The sequence below is a fragment of the Epinephelus lanceolatus genome, chromosome 19 (genome assembly GCF_041903045.1).
Source record: "Epinephelus lanceolatus isolate andai-2023 chromosome 19, ASM4190304v1, whole genome shotgun sequence".
Taxonomy (NCBI): Eukaryota; Metazoa; Chordata; class Actinopteri; order Perciformes; family Serranidae; genus Epinephelus; species Epinephelus lanceolatus.
In genome coordinates this window covers 25,648,620-25,664,783 of record NC_135752.1, presented here as the reverse complement: position 1 = coordinate 25,664,783, position 16,164 = coordinate 25,648,620, and the positions used below count along the sequence as shown (strand labels likewise).

The following is a 16,164-nucleotide window of genomic DNA, read 5'->3' as shown; positions in this document are numbered from 1 at the left end:
CTGGAAAATGTGATTGGGAAATTCCATGTCTTTTAAGGTTTTCCATGACTGTGCGATCCCTGTGTATTACCCACCAAAAATAAATGTTGCTTGCAGGGAGTGCCAGCTGCTACCAACATAAATGCACATATGGCCTTACACACACAAAGCAAGTAATTTAAACATAAACAGCTTGTATTTCAAAGCTCTCCAAATACAGTAAATAAACCAGCACAAAGATGACTCACCCAAGAAACTGCATACTTGATGGCCCTAGGGAGATGATACGGCTAGCAAGCCCCTCCCCTTCCACCAGCGGAGGAGGTGTGGTCAGCTTCTGAGGCTTGACCAGACGGCAGGTAATGCGTGTTGGCGCAGTGCAGGTTCGAGGAGGGATGATAACTCGCAGGCCATGGTGTCTGCTGCCTCGCATGGAGCCTCCTCGAGCATCCACCATGAAACTCACCAGGAAGCTGAGAGCCAAACAGTCATACGATAATTAAATTAAAAGGTTCGGATGATCACATAATCATCTTTAAACTTTGTTGTTGTTGTTATAAAGATGCACTTAGCATTAAATAAAACAGGGTATGAATATAAAATGTAACAATCAATACTGGGCTGTCCTCTGGGAAACTCTTCAACTGAATGAGACAGAAACAGATGATTCACTTGTGGTTTATTCACTCAACAGATTAGATCTGGTCTCGTGAGCGATTCATAAAGGAGACACCAGTTCACTGTGTGGGTGCCCTTTTCATTTGATTGTCTGGACATGACAAGGGAGGACAGGCCATCTGGAGTGGCTACTATGTGCAGCGAGAATGACATAAAAAGACTTTAAAAAGAGCCCCATGCCGTTTGATCTTGCATTAGACAGGCTGCTTTACACAGGTGTGTGTGTGAGTGTGTTTGTGTGTCAGGGTGACTTCTCTGCTCATGAGTTCATCTTTTCTAACATCTTACTTTATATTCTGCATTTTGAGTGCTGACTCATTGTACTGTGCATAAATTATGACTAGGCAGAAATACTAAATTAACATTTTGAATGTGTTAGAAAACACTTTAATGACAACATAAATATTGTAAACAAAGTGTAAACATTGGGATAATTACAATAGTTTATGATCAAGTGACGAACATGATGATTATGTATCATCCTAGTTACAGTATAAATACTTAATTTAATGGGAAACAACACTGTATTTATAGTTATGTTTTGCCATTTGCCAGCATTGTAGGAAGCATTCTGTGCTTTTAAAAAAAAACATTTGCAATACTGGTAATCCCACTGATTCTACCAAAATCCCTTCAGTACGATGAGCCTGGCTCACAGCATCAATCAATGACATCATTTAGCCTAAATGAAATGAGGATTAACGTGAAGCAAAATGTTTGATCAGCTGACCCAGTGTGGATAGGGCTCGCCACGGGGCTGACGTTGTCTGATGTCTCTGTAGCCGGACTGCTCGGGATAAGAGAGTCTTCATCATATTCCTTTGGCAGGGGGACCGGGGTGTGCTGAGGTCACAGAGGGAGAAAGAAAGACAGGCAGTGAGAAATTGAGAGGCAGTTAAATAACCATGACTGAAAAGATTAAGACAGAAAAAGATAAGAGACGGGAAGGGAATAAAAACTGCAGCACAATGATAGACAGAAACAGGCAGAGAGGAAACAAGAAAAAGACGAGACAATCTAATAGGAGACAGAAAAAATAAGTCACCAAAAGAAGAGATAAAAATAAACATCAGAGCACTTTTTTGCACAAATTGATATCAATCTTTAACTGGATAAAGAAACAAATGCTAACAGAATGTAATGCTCCCTCTACATGTCATGTGCTAAGCCTACCTGATCCAGCAGTACAGTCTCTGGGGACACACAAGGGATCCTGGGAATAGCAGGAGAATACGGCCTGCAGGGGACGAAGTGAGACTTATATAAGACCAAAAAAAAAAAAAAAACAGAGACACTGCAAATGATCCATGTCAACCATTCACCTTTCATTGTTTAACATAGTTAACAAACAACATACACATACAAATACACAATGCTTTTCCCCCAACCCTGGTGGCTCAAAGTGGAGAAGAAAATAGGAAAATAAAATACAAAATGTATAAAAAGATTTATATATAAAAATAAAATTAAAAATACATATATATATAAAAAAAAAACAATGATCATATAGGGTCTATAACCCATTGGGTGTGCACAAAAAAAGTCTCTATGTCAGTAAAGGAAACCCAGGCACAGATGATTGATATTGTTAGGCATTATGCATTCTTGTTACTGACATTTCCTCATATGCTATATCAAATACAGATTGTAGCCAATGATTCCAGGAGAGAGAATGAAGAGGATGCCAATGAAGTACCAACATATTTTTGCTGCTGTCAGACCAACAGAAAGTGCATGCATCTGTTGAAATGAGAGCCCTAAAGAGGTGGCATCATTTAATAGTAACAGCTTTGGACAATATGGCACTTCATCATCAAGTAGTTTCAGATAAGGTTGTGAGTACAATTTTCCAGAAATATACAACCCCTGTAGCCTGGAAATCCAGACCCAAATCTAGAAAGATTTAGGGTCTGGCTATGATTAATGAAAATGGCCCAACTCGAGGGGCGGCACCAAGCATGCATTTGAAAATATCACTGCACGCAATTGGATAACACTTCGACCAATCAGAACACTACACAGGGTGACGTATACGCTTAGCTACCAGTGGAGCTAACTGGTAGATTAGACTCTTGTCGTATCCGGTCGGCAAAACAGCAAAAACGTCCTTCTTGCAAAGGAAAGATTCAAGCGCCGTCTTCTGTTCCTCTTTTAAAGAAAAAGCCAAGTCTAACTCGTTCATTGAAGCGGCCAAGGCCGTTTCAAACAACTGGTGTTCATCCGTAGCCATCTTGCAATGTTTACTGACTGATTCCGGACTTCGTTGTCACAGCGCTGTTGTCATCTGTTTAGCTCACCTCTGGCCCGCCTATATCAGATACACCGATGTGAGTGGTGCAGCTCCGTTTCATGGGCATAGGTAATGAGCATCATTACTGATTGCCAGAGTGACTCGCTGAGCAAATTCAAATTGTGCTCTCCTGAGAACTCTGGATTTACAGGGTACAACCCCTGAGCAATTCCAACACATGTACAAAAAACCCAATAAAACCTGTGTCAACATCAGGACAAAGCTCTGAGGTAGGAGAGGATATAAGATCCATCAGATGGAGCTTTCTAAGAGTAAGATACAACATATGCAGAAATTTAAAGTGTATCAATCTGTGGTTGGGATTTTTAGAAGTACATTTTAAATTCTTCCAGACTGTTAGCAAAAGCCATTCACAGAGCATCTAAAATCTCTTCTCAAGATTTGATGAATTGCTAGAGGTTTGCAGACAGAAATTATATCTTAAATACTAAGTCTCAGGGTGCTTTCACACCTGTCCTGTTTGGTTCGGTTCATTCGAACTCAAGTTCATTTGCCCCCTCAGTGTGGTTTGTTTGGACATGGTTTGTTTGAGACCTTCTTGAAGAGGTGGTCTCAGTCCGGTTACAAACAAACTCTGGTGCGGTTCGTTGTGGTGAGAACGTGTTCCGACCTTGATCTGAACCAACTACAGTCACATGACACATTGTTCGGGTTAAACATGAGCATGTTACAGTCCTGGAGGATTATTAATGTGCACCTCCTCCTGTACTGCCTTAATATGCACATTCAGCACATCCAATGCATCAAAACATTGTTTTCTAGTTGGAGCTGCATAGTTGTCCCTTCATTGTGACATTAGAAAGTGTCACATTTATCTTGCAAGTGTACTCTTCTTCAACGTTATGTTTACTTCCTGGATTTTTCCCACATGGAAATTCTGACCAATCAAGAGCAGCTTTCTCACGCAAGGCATTTGATCTGGTCCGCTTGTAAATGCTGCCGTGAGAACATGAACCAACTCTATGCAACTTTGCAAAAACATTAGTCCCTGATTCAGACCAAAGCAAGACAACTCTAGTTCTGAAAGCACCCTAAGTTTCGTCCTGCCACATCTAGCAAAGAATGGTGTGAATGAGTGGTTAAAGCTACACCTAACGGGACCCTATACTTTTGCATTATTGAGTCGAAGGTAAAGAAAGATGAGCTTCTAGGGACATTACACACAAATCATTAAATGATCTCATTCCTTTTTCATCCTTTGCATCTGGCAAAGCATCGATACCTTTTACAGACCACTGTGAGAAATGAAGGGGGCACTTTAAGTTGTTAGATTTCTTGAAAATAAATCAAAACCAGTACAAAATTCGGTTTCAGCTGTCACCTGCAGACCCCCCATTTACCAACACATATGCAGAAACATGAGTAAAAAATGACTTACGTGGTACCCATGCCACCTTCAAAGTCTCTAAGGGTTTTCTTCGGGGAGAGGAAGTCATCGTCTTGGTCCTTAAAGTCATCGAGCTTCAAATAGCGTGCTCCATCCATCCCGAGCAACTCGTCTCCTGTGGGCAAAGTAAAGAGGTGAGAAATGACGGAAAAGGAGCAGAGATGAAAAAACGAAAACTGGCAAAGAACAGGTTGCACATAAAGAATTAAGAGAGAAAAGGACGAGACCAGGGGAGTACAGGGTAAAATGATGCTGATCTCAACTCTCAAGTGTAAGTGTCGTGTAAGTTTATCAAATCAAGTACAAAATATCTGCTAATAAAATTCACCGTTTTCTCCAATTCATTTTTTTTTCTTTTTAAATGACTGACAGTATCTTGATCTGTGGCTGACCTCTCCACTTGAATCAAAATAGTGTCACTTCAATTTTCCACAGACGAAAGTAGCAGTAGTTACACTACCATCCTTCCCATCCCTTCACCTTCATGAAAACCACAGAAAAAAAATGGCCACAAAGCAGTCTCAGATATCTCAGTCTAAGCAATGGAGTCAAACCAACAACAACCAGAGCCGATGGAAACCAAAGGAGTGAAAGAAGAAGGACTGGTAAGACAGTGAATATCAACACAGCTTAAGGACACTGCATGGACAGCAAACTGCAAGGCACCTGGTGACAGCTTTTTTTAGTGAGCATGCCCATTAAAGATGAAATCACATGTGGTGATGGTTGTTTTCTGTGTAGGAGAAAATATCTCAATTATTAAGGAGGAATGATATTGAAATAATGATCATAACAGTAACAGTAAACGAGAAGCCACTTCACGAACAGAGACATTTAAACATTTATTGGAACAAGCTGCACAGGTAAACACAAAAAAATGTTAAAGCAGAAAAAGCAATACATTTAAACAAGTACAGAAAGAACAAAATAGATTAAAATGGAGCTTGCGTGTAAAAATTTGTCGTGAAAATTACAGATTTGATTTATTCTGAGTCTCTTTAAAACCAAAAAGACAACTACATAGGCAGCAACTGTGTGTGTTGAGTGTCACAGCTGGAGCGCAGCATGTGTGTAATCAGCTTATTGATCAATTAGGCTGTAAAAGGCAGTGGCGCTCATTTTCCGAATGGCTCGACTGGGAGGAGGCTGTTTGTCTTTTAAACGCAGAAACACTGAAGTTCTGTCAATAATGAGTCCACGAACAGATGTGCATTGAACGCTGGTAAAAGGAAAATGTTGTGACGACATGCTGATGAAAAACAGACACATCTGTTTTAAATAAATCTCTGAGCAAAGAGGGAGAGGAGGAGAGAATAAAGATCGAGAGGATAAGGACAGAGAGGAGCGAACAGGACTGGAGTTGAGAGCAGAGTCAGACGAACTGATTAAAAAAGACAATTAGTGACACACAGAGAAAATGAGAATTGCAATGAAGGCACAAGTTCACTAGCCATCGGACCGGACAAGCCAGAGATACAGACACACTCCTACCTAACGTTAGCTGGGCAACCCCTACAAAACAAATGGAAAGGGGTGTTATAAACAGTCATGTACGTATTTAAATTCATGGTGGTACTGATGTGTCAGTATACCTCCCATGCAGTCTTCTTCTACAGAAATAGCGAATCAGAGCTGAAAATTAATTATCAAATGTACAGTTGATAGCATAATTAAAGCGGATAGCCTACCTTCATCCTCCGAAACATCCAAAATCTCATCAACGGTCTCAGGGAAACTCATCCGATGCTTCTCTGTAGTGATCTGTGAGGCGCAGAGGGAGGTTGCAAGAGAGAGAGATATAGCAGAGATGGAGGAGGGAGTGAAGAGAAAAGGAAAGAGAGGAGAATAGATGGAAGATGCTGAATTGTTTGCAGGCAGGTGAGGGAGCTGAACCTGATCGAGACACGATCACTGTTTGATTGAACATCTGAGTCATGTTGTGTCAAGGCTATGTCTTTGCGTGCTGGTGTAACCATGTCAACCGTGCATGATGTGTTGCTCACCGCAGAGACGGACTCCTCGGTAACCAGTTTGAGCACATCAATGACAGAGATGTAACCCAGCCGCTTGGCAATGCCCAGGGGAGATGTCCCATTCTGTGCAGAGAGAGGTGAGAAAAAATTATGTAAACTATTTCCATACAGTAGATTTTTAACTTTGCTTCATATAATTTATATTATCTCATAATGTGACAAACCTTTTAGTTCATTAACATCACATTAAATGCACTAAATGTACATATGGCATACATCAATAGTTTTTTAAGAGGCAACATTGCTATAGAGCAGAGATTCCACACCAAGGATGTCTAGTACCTTATCAATGAATGTGGGACATGACAAAAAGACATTTGCCCACAAGAAAAATCCAAAAAAAAAAAAAAAAAGATATTTTGTGGAATAAGCAATATGTTACTAAAGTCAGAAATGTATCTAATGTATCTATTATCAACAAGAAGAAATTATACTTATTGCAAAAATATAATACAGTATCATCAGCATATAGGGATGAATGTTGACGGGAAGAAAAGGGATACTCATAAGTATCACATGATAGTTTCTCCTTGGGTGGTTCATACTGCTTACAATCACCACAGATGGGTCAGGAATCTTAATGTTACTCTCTAAACAGAAGAACAAGTTAAAATCCTACAGCACCTACCGCTGGAGTTGCACTTAAAAGCTGTGTCACAGCAACGTGACATTACAGTACAGTATACTGACCATCTGCCTTTAGAATATGTAGGATGTGGTTAACACTATCAGAGGCAAAAGGGCATTTTGGACAAATGACTCACTGAAGTAATCTCATTGGGCTGGGCTCCGTGTTTCAGCAACAGGGTGACAATATCAGTATGGCCCTGCTGAGCTGCCTGGTGCAGAGGGGTGTAGCCCATCTGGAGGAGAAAAGGGGGAGGATGGTCACACAAAAAAGAAACACAGAAAAACATTTCAAGTCATGATTTCAGCACCAAATGATAGGATATGATGTGATACGATGCGATACGATACTATGCTATATGATACAATACGATACAATACAGTATGATATTGAAGTCCAGAAGAAATGAAGCATACACCATAAAAACCCCCATAAAAACTACACACTTGCACATCAGCCAACATCATCAGCCACATCAACCACTAAGCATCAAGTTAAAGTTCATGTTGAAGTAATAGGGCTCCAGTAAGCTCTTTAGAAGTATTCGTGGGTCTACCCAGACCCTAGGCCCTGATCTGGAACTGATACGGGCTGTGGGCCACGTTTTGTAATGGTCAATCATGTCCAGGTCTGGAATGATTCCATTTCTGCAGATCCCGGGTCTGTTTATCATTATGTGTCATGGCAGAGTGGATCTAATAAGACCCATGATCAGCGCTTGTGTGACGATTAGGCTGACTTAGGATCAGATTACAAGTACAGAAGTACGATGGGAAAAAATGTAGCCCCAGTGAGTTGGAGCCAGGTTAAACAATGTTTTAATAAAGCCTCACAGGACTAACACATGGAATCAAAGTAAAGTAAACAAACAACCCACAACCAACCATTAAGCACATGCGCAGCAAAAGCCATATATAGTCATATACTGTATGTTATACAGGTGAGACAGATATCACTTACCCTTGTCTTGCTATTCACTTGAGCCTGCTGCTGCAGGAGGAACTTCACCATCTTGATGTTGCCATAGTGACAGGCCACATGAAGGGGTGTGTAGCCCATCTGAGACACGAGAAAAGAGAGAGAAAGCTATTAGATTAGAAAGATATTTGAAAGATTTAATATACTTTTTTTTAACATCTTAAACACTGATGAGCTTCTGTGATAAGTCCACAAAATTAAATATTTAAAGATTATCATTGATTTGTCTAAAGTTCCCCTCCAGACATATTTTAATACTTCTGCTACTTCTTGAGCACAGTGCTAGTTCAGGCAAGATGGCAGCATGTCAAGCTTAGCTCACATCCCAGCTACATCAGCTGATGGAGCAGCTGATTGATGGAAGGGAGTCAGCTGATACATCACATGATTCCTTTCTATGCAACCAATTGGTGAATCTCATTCAGAGCGCCCTATTTAAGCTGCTCTGGCCTGCCTACTGTTGCTGCTTCCTCTGCAAGCTGCTTTGCAACCCGCCTCCGCCTCCACCCCAGCTCCTCCTTTTCATGCTGTGTCTGACTTATCGGTGTCATTTCTGTTTGACATTGATGCTGGTCCGTTCTGTTCCCGGGGGGTCTTTGCTGCTGCCCTTTCCATGTAGGCGCATGGAAGGGCAGGGAGGTTTGCTCTCTCTGCCTTAGGCTTTCCATGCAGGACCGTGGAAGAGGCTTTCTACGTAGGCCTAGGAAAGGCCTAGCTTAGTGAAGCGCACAAACAACGGCCCCTTCAGTAGATGAATGTTAAAACACCTCTCTAGTGACAAACTGTACAAATATAAGTCAGTATCATCAAGGTCAGTCATTTTAAGGGACTTAAGTACAAGAAAAACATGTTTTTGAATGGAGGGGGACTTTAATAAATAAACTAAATTATATCAAATTGTTATCCACTTCCCAGATGGAAAGAGAATTTTCAAGCTATTGTCAATTGTAAATAACACATATAGCCCGATGACTGTCACAACAAACTGTAGGTCTGGCCTGTCGTCCAAAACTACATTTTGGCCACTGTTTCCATCAGAACAGTGGAGTAAGCTGATTCTGTGGCATCTTTTAACCCATTTCACACAGTTATACCGATTGATTCTGTGTACCTGAGGAGGCACTGTAACTTACCCGTGAAGCAGCATAAACGGAAGCTCCTTGTTTGACCAGTGTGTCAGCGATTCCCACATGACCTTCCTGAGCCACAAGATGCAGAGGGGTCAACCCATTCTAAAAGGCAGAGAGAAGGAACACACACACAAAAAGGATCATTTCTGATGGTGAAAAGCTACGGAAATGTACTTTTACTCTCTAGGAGTGACAGGTTTTGACCCATTCTAATATTATACCTTGTTTCCCAGATTTACGTTGGCCTGTTTGGAGATGAGCAGGGCCACCATGTCGGGCCGCCCCTCCTGTGAGGCCAGGTGCAGGGGCGTGATGCCTTGGAGAGATTCGGAATTGGGTGTTGCCCCATTCTGCAGAAGACAACTGGCCACCTCCATCTGGTTCTGCTTGGCAGCTATGTGCAGAGGAGTGTAGCCGTTCTGTAGCGAGAAACAAGGACATACGGACACACATGAGAGTGGGCATCTCTTTTCTTAGCACTGTTCGTGTCTAATTTTAGATTGAATGCTGTAATGAGAGAGTGCTTTCAGTGGTTTTCATGTAAGTTACTGTACGTCTAGTTATCACACACTCATTTGACCTGTTTTGGTATGTGTGTCAGTGATGGGTTGGCGTGCTGTGTCGGCCAGCCTGTGTGAGTACGTGCACACACGTATGTGAGCATCTTACTCGGGCAGTGCTGTGTGCAGATCCTCCCTTGCTGACCAGGAGCCTAACAACATCCAGGTTGTTGTGATGGACGGCCACATGAAGGGGTGTCAGACCGTTCTGTTAAACACACACGCATACACATGTACACATATATAAACCCATAGACATACACAAACACAAAAACATGTATATATGAAACACATACCATGATAAGCTATAATTCAGATGATATCTCACAATCTCCTTAAGGTCAAACTTTGCGGCTGAACTGCTCTTCACAGGCGTGTAAAGAGTACTTTATTGTTTTTGTGTACTTCAGGGAGCTGAACTACACAAAGCACAGATTGTCTCACCTTCCCAGCTGCATTTGGGTTGGCTCCTCTCTCCAGTAGGAGCTCAGCCACGTCCACCTTCCCATATTTAGAGGCCACATGGAGGGGAGTGAAGCCTTTCTGCTCAAAAGAAAACATTTTTATCATTAGGGGTGGGTTATATTGTCCTAAAATAATATCACGATATCTCAGGATATTTTTAGCGGCTGAATGAGTTCCCTTTGAGCAGTAACTCACTACAAGAGTCTGAGAAGTCCAGGGTTATTCATAAAACATTCAGGATGCCACAGTTTAGTTCACACTACTGAAGCTGCTCCTCTTTTTGGAGCCACCTTGGCGTCCGCAATAATTTCGCTTTCAGCCATGCTTGTTGTTGCCGTGGGTAACAGTATGATGTCAATATGTCAGCAAAATTGGAATATCTCAAGTATTAGGATATGAATTTTTCATGTCATATTAAAAATCATGCTTGTATTATCGTGAACAAGATGATATGGCACATCTACACTCATCATTATTGTACATTATACTCAGAGTTGTTGGAAAGAAAACAGAGTAGTTTTCTCATTAATTCTTATCTTGTTTAGACAATTTGTATTTCTACTTACACCTCACATCATGACAACTCAGTCCGTGTGATAGAATGAACACAGAATTAGATATAATTAAGCATGAAAATAAACCAGGAAGTGCTCTTGAAGTAGGAAATTACAACTGATGCCCTTGCACAGAAAAGTTCCCAAATACAAATATCAAAGAAACTACTGTGAGTAAGATCTCCCTGTATAGTATAAGACATGTTTGCCTTGAAGCTACAGTTGGCTGCTTTGCCTCTGGCCTTTGACCAATGCTTGGTTTTTGCTTGACTCTTTCCAATATGGCAGTTGGATCACAAAAGTTCTCAGTTAACAGCTAAACAGTACACTAAAATATGTTTCTGAAAACAAGAAAAGGCAAGAAAAACACAATGCATTAACAGAATGTTGATTCATACTTGATCATCGCTGCCTAGTTAGACTGCGGTTCACAAACAGCAATTGACATTACTGACAGCTGCTTTAGAGGCTCCTCAGCTCTGATTGGTTGTTTTTGTGCATGTGCAGTAGCTTCTTGCAAATGCCATTAGAAGCCCTACGAGGAGGAGGACCATGATTTTTTTTCACAGACTGTCTCATGTATAACTGTCTGGATATGGTGACATTTTTAGCGAACATGACAAATTCATTTTTATAAAAGTCACCAACTACAGCTTTAACTAGTGTAGCGTCTAATGTATCAGTTCAGTTAAGGCTGAAATCCTCTTGCTGTAATTGGACATTAAATGTATATGAGACCATTTTTTTCCCTACCTTTGTCATCTTGGTCTGCTGTGCCCCAGCATCCAACAAGATTCGAATAGTGTGGACATGCCCTTCACGTGCAGAAATGTGTAAGGGCGTGTGGCCTGCGGTTGTAGCCGAGTCGGGGTTGGCCTTGTGCTCCAGGAGCATCTTTACAAGGTCCTTGTGGCCCATGCGGGCCGCACAGTGTAGAGGTGTCTGGTCGTCCTGGACACAAGGAGAAAGAGGTCAATTTATGTTTAAAACAGGGAAACAGATAAATCAAAGCCAGCCAGCCAAACCAATTTACCACCAATGAACGCTAAATAAATACTGAATGACAGCTACAAATACAATGTACAGTACAAACTCAAAGTTTGTTTAGGGTTGTGATGACTACAACATGACTAGTATTCCTACCTTAGCCTTGGCGTCTGCTTGTGCTGCGTTCTGCAGCAGGAACTGAGCAACTTCACAGTGTCCTGCTCTGGACGCCATGTGGAGGGGAGTCTCCACTTTCTGGTGTAGATAAAAAAAGGTCATCCCGTCACTTAACTTTCATAATAGTACGGCAGTTAAATGTATGTAACTGAGGTTTTCAAGTCTTTCATCAAATACTACATATTGCTGAATAGTGGCAGGTTCAATTTGTAAACAAGTACATCTGACAAAATTCTGGCTGAAGCAGAAAAAGATGATTTGTTATTTCCATGTCCAATCTATTGTCAGTTTTACAATTTCATGACAAGTCAGCGATATCCCTTTCAAAGGGGACTTATTAATGTTAATTTTCAGGTTCATACTTGTATTTTGGATATCTACTACAACATGTTTACATGCTTTAATCGTCTCTAAATTTTCCTCACACTGTCTGCGCTACACCTGTATTCACCCTGTGTCTGAGACGCTCTGATTTAGCGCCTGTCTCTTGAAGTTCCTCGCCTGAAAAAGCCCATTCTCTTCCATAACTATGCATCTCTGCAACATGAGTCAGCAACATGAGAGCATAGCCTTGATATGGCCATACAATTCTTGGTGTAAGTCTCTCTCAGCAAAGAGGCTTTTGCTCCCCAGGATTACTTTTACAGATGTTTACCTTGTTATGTGACACTTCGGCCATGTTTAACGTCAGCTGATATAGTAACATTTTTCTAAAAATGATTTTAATGTATGTTCCAGCATTTTCCAGCATTCTATCAATATGATGCCAGTCAGTCATGTTCAGTCTCGTGTGTGATTCGTTACTATTTTGGCTGATGTCCAGGTGCTTGCTTGCACATACTATATGGCGTGCGAGTGTGAGCAACAGGATGCTAACTGCATTTCACTTAATGTCCACAGGTGTCACTAATAACAAGCTGTAATTTAGCGTCAAGTTAATTCTCTGTTAATAATGTAAACACACGGAAAGGTAACCTTTTTGTAGTACATCTGACTTAAAAATGGCAGTGTGATTTAAAAGACAACAACAAAGAGGAACACATGCTAAATTTTGAGGTAGAAAAGGGTTTCTTACCACATTGGAAGCATTAGGTGAAGCTCCTCTCTGGAGCAGGTTTTTCACAATATTCAGATGGCCCATGAATGCTGCTACATGAAGAGGAGTGAGACCAGACTGCACACAGAAACACAGACAGAGAAGGTCACCAAAGCTCAATATCACAGCTTAACAGAGAAGGCAAGTGGCATTCTAGTTCATTAGTCACATCTGACTGACTGGCATTAATGGACTGGTGTCGATGTTGACTCCATTTGTTGGGACAGCACTTTTGATATGCCCTATTACCAATCATAAAGTAGCCAGTTTTAAATGTTTTAATTAAAACAACACTGACATTAGACAGGTTTTCAAATACCGAAGCTTTGTCACACCCATCGACATGTTACATTAACGCAAATGGCACGCTTTGGCACAATGAGATGCACAGGGCTTTCAACTAAAATGTAAAATTTGAGTTGTAAACCCATCTGCGGAAATACTTGACTCTAGGAGAAACTGACCGAGTATGAAGAGCAAGAAGGTCTGCATGGGGGTGTGAGGGAGGGGAGGATAGGTCAAACAGGACAAGACTTTCACCCAAGAGACCACAGTTTGTGTCCCGTCTAAAACCAAAAGTCAACATTGTTTTAGTGTCATGTAATTACATACGGTTGTCGCACACTGCCTCATGTTATTGTAAGGCAGCAAAGGTACTTACTTTAACCCAAAACGTGATCTTTTTTTCTAAACCTGACCAAGTAGTTTTGGTGCCTATACCTGTGACTGCTTCACAACATTAACCATGTGTTACAATGTGTTTCAGCTGTGTATCACTGTGCTATAAGTCTCTGAGTAGCATGACAAAGCAGCAGTATTTGACCACCTGGGAATGAGAACAGGCTGAAATGCAGTATATTCCTTGTTATTTCAAAGCCATACAAGCAACATCTGTTCTGTCCTTCAATGAGCATATAAGAAGCAGTAAATACAGACATGAAATGCACACATATGCTTGTTACAAATGACAAGGAATGCATCATGAATGCCACTTGGGTGGAAACTTTTCTTCACACTGGAGGAGTGGGTAATTGCTCATTTTCAGCCTCTGTCCCTAACGGCCAAATCGTCTCACCTCTGTGACAGCTTCTAGGGAAGCAGAGTGCTTAAGTAGCAGGTCCATGGACCGCATGTGGTTCTTCTTGCAAGCAATATGGAGAGGTGTAAAGCCATTCTGGAAACACAGAGAAAACAGTTCAAGTCAGAAGAAGCCAGAATGTCCTTTAATCCATAGACTGTTCTGATTACCTTGCTTTTTACAGCCTCATTAATCTCACAGATGTCTCCCTATAGTGATGCTGTCTGATGTGTTGCTTTGCTAAATAACTATAGACTGAAACATTAAAGTGGGCATTAAGATTGCCCTTTCAGGCTTTTGCACGCCTTTAGTTATATAAAAACAAATCTGTACACCCTGTATGAACTTGTTCTGAGCAACATGGACACAAAAATATCACGATAGATGAGTGAATTATACCTACAAAAGTAAATTAAGAATTTATTTCCTACATATGACAGTCACTGTTGCATACCCGTCGTGCACAAACACAAAACCCACCAGAGCTCGTGCATTGGCTTTGGCCCCCTTGTCCAGTAGGACTTTGGCCATCCGATGGTGACCACAGTGGGCTGCTACATGAAGAGGGGTTAAATGGTCCAGCGTGATATCATCAATCTCTGCGTTGTACTGCAGTAGCTGCCTGACACAGTCCATGTGATCCCCCTGAGCTGCCATGTGGATGGGGGACAGACCGTTCTGTAAGAGAGAAAGAATGGGACACAGACAGAAGCAGGGAAAGTTAGCAGAAAACAAAAAAGGATGGTGCTGCTTGTAGCACACGCAGTCAATAAGATTAAATTTCTTGTGTTCAGGAAAGCTGAGTATGCATCCTTGGAGGGGATATAATCAGCGCAGTGTGCTAAAATTACTTGCAGATAATACAACTGCCAAGGAATGTTGTGGCAAGAATATCCAAGTATAAACACCCATGGCTGATGAGGCCCAGATCTGAGATGCTCAGTACACAGACAAATGTGTCAAACATCTTGATTTGAGCTAATTAGCCAGAGTTGGATGAAAGCGTATATGTTTCTAGCTGGTTTATATGCTGATATTTTGCTGGCCTTGGGAACATCATTAGTATTAAAACATGGAATCTAACTCAGTAGTTAGATTATTTCAGAAGACTTAAAGTCACAAATCAAAACCAGTATTAAAGAGTTAACCCCAGTGACTGCTGAGTACAAAGCTCAAAGGGGTAGTAATGGCTAAAAGACCGCCACAGAGACTTCATTAATGCCCCTTAAAAGGCAAACCCATGATTGGCTCTCAGGTTTGTTATTTGGGATCTAACAGTAATAACAGTAGTGGTAAAAACCTAAAAAGTATGTGAACATAGCCTTTGACATAGCTGTAATATCCGTTGGTATAACTCTCTCTCCCTTTCCTGTTACTGGGTTGCAGTTAGGCTTGGCTAAACAAGGGCATTAATGACATAATAAATTTCTGCCCAATCATGTTTAGGAGAAAGATATTTGATATGGCTAATGCCAAGCTGATGTCAGAACTTTTCAGGTACTCTCCCTTTTAGCCAGATTGAGAATTCAAAGTAGCCTGCCAAGGTTTGAAAGCCACTGTCTTAAGTTAATTAATAGACAGGGGTACACCTCCCAAAGCTGTATTAATCATGAAGTTAAAGGGATAGTGCACCCAAAAATGAAAATTCAGCCATTGTCTATTCACCCATATGCTGAGGGAGGCTCTGGTGAAGTTTTAGAGTCCTCACAACACTTAAAGAGATCCGAGGATGAGGTTGTTTGGAAAAACGTAATTTAAACTCTGTTTTTAGCCTCATTGAAGCCTGTAGCTCTAACTGCCTCTGTGTACACTGCGCTGACGTGTGTGCGCTGGTCTTGCGTGCAAGCGCACACACGTCAGCGCAGTGTACACAAAACAGAGTTCAAATGACGTTTTTTCAAACAACTTTTTATGTCAGGGCTTCAGGACACTTGGATCACTACAGACGAGCAGTATGGAGATATTTCATGGTTTCAATTCTGTGTTCTTGGACGTTTTAATCTGCAGTTGTGCTGCTACCCACTCCCCTCTCGGATCTCTGTAAGTGTTGTGAGGACTCTAAAACTTCATCTGAGCCTCCCTCGGCATGAGGGTGAGTAGATAATGGCTGAATTTTCATTTTT

At 41.3% G+C, this 16,164-nt stretch overlaps 1 protein-coding gene across 11 annotated transcripts in view; it reads right to left on the bottom strand.

Moving 5' to 3' along the window:
* Positions 1 to 16,164, bottom strand: part of ank1b (ankyrin 1, erythrocytic b) — a 110,265-nt gene that overhangs the window by 24,655 nt on the left and 69,446 nt on the right. For 10 of the 11 annotated variants that reach the window (XM_078162162.1, XM_078162163.1, XM_033647367.2 and 7 more), the window contains exons 10-27: positions 14,522 to 14,719; positions 14,039 to 14,137; positions 12,943 to 13,041; positions 11,847 to 11,945; positions 11,457 to 11,654; positions 10,129 to 10,227; positions 9,794 to 9,892; positions 9,346 to 9,543; positions 9,128 to 9,226; positions 7,977 to 8,075; positions 7,153 to 7,251; positions 6,359 to 6,451; positions 6,044 to 6,116; positions 5,847 to 5,867; positions 4,347 to 4,470; positions 1,831 to 1,894; positions 1,388 to 1,500; positions 228 to 452 (exon numbers count right to left, since the gene is read on the bottom strand). In XM_078162162.1, coding sequence (XP_078018288.1) covers positions 228 to 452; positions 1,388 to 1,500; positions 1,831 to 1,894; positions 4,347 to 4,470; positions 5,847 to 5,867; positions 6,044 to 6,116; positions 6,359 to 6,451; positions 7,153 to 7,251; positions 7,977 to 8,075; positions 9,128 to 9,226; positions 9,346 to 9,543; positions 9,794 to 9,892; positions 10,129 to 10,227; positions 11,457 to 11,654; positions 11,847 to 11,945; positions 12,943 to 13,041; positions 14,039 to 14,137; positions 14,522 to 14,719 — 2,099 coding nt within the window. The remainder of the gene's footprint in view (positions 1 to 227; positions 453 to 1,387; positions 1,501 to 1,830; positions 1,895 to 4,346; positions 4,471 to 5,846; positions 5,868 to 6,043; positions 6,117 to 6,358; positions 6,452 to 7,152; positions 7,252 to 7,976; positions 8,076 to 9,127; positions 9,227 to 9,345; positions 9,544 to 9,793; positions 9,893 to 10,128; positions 10,228 to 11,456; positions 11,655 to 11,846; positions 11,946 to 12,942; positions 13,042 to 14,038; positions 14,138 to 14,521; positions 14,720 to 16,164) is intronic. The other variant, XM_078162164.1, reaches the window with a different exon arrangement.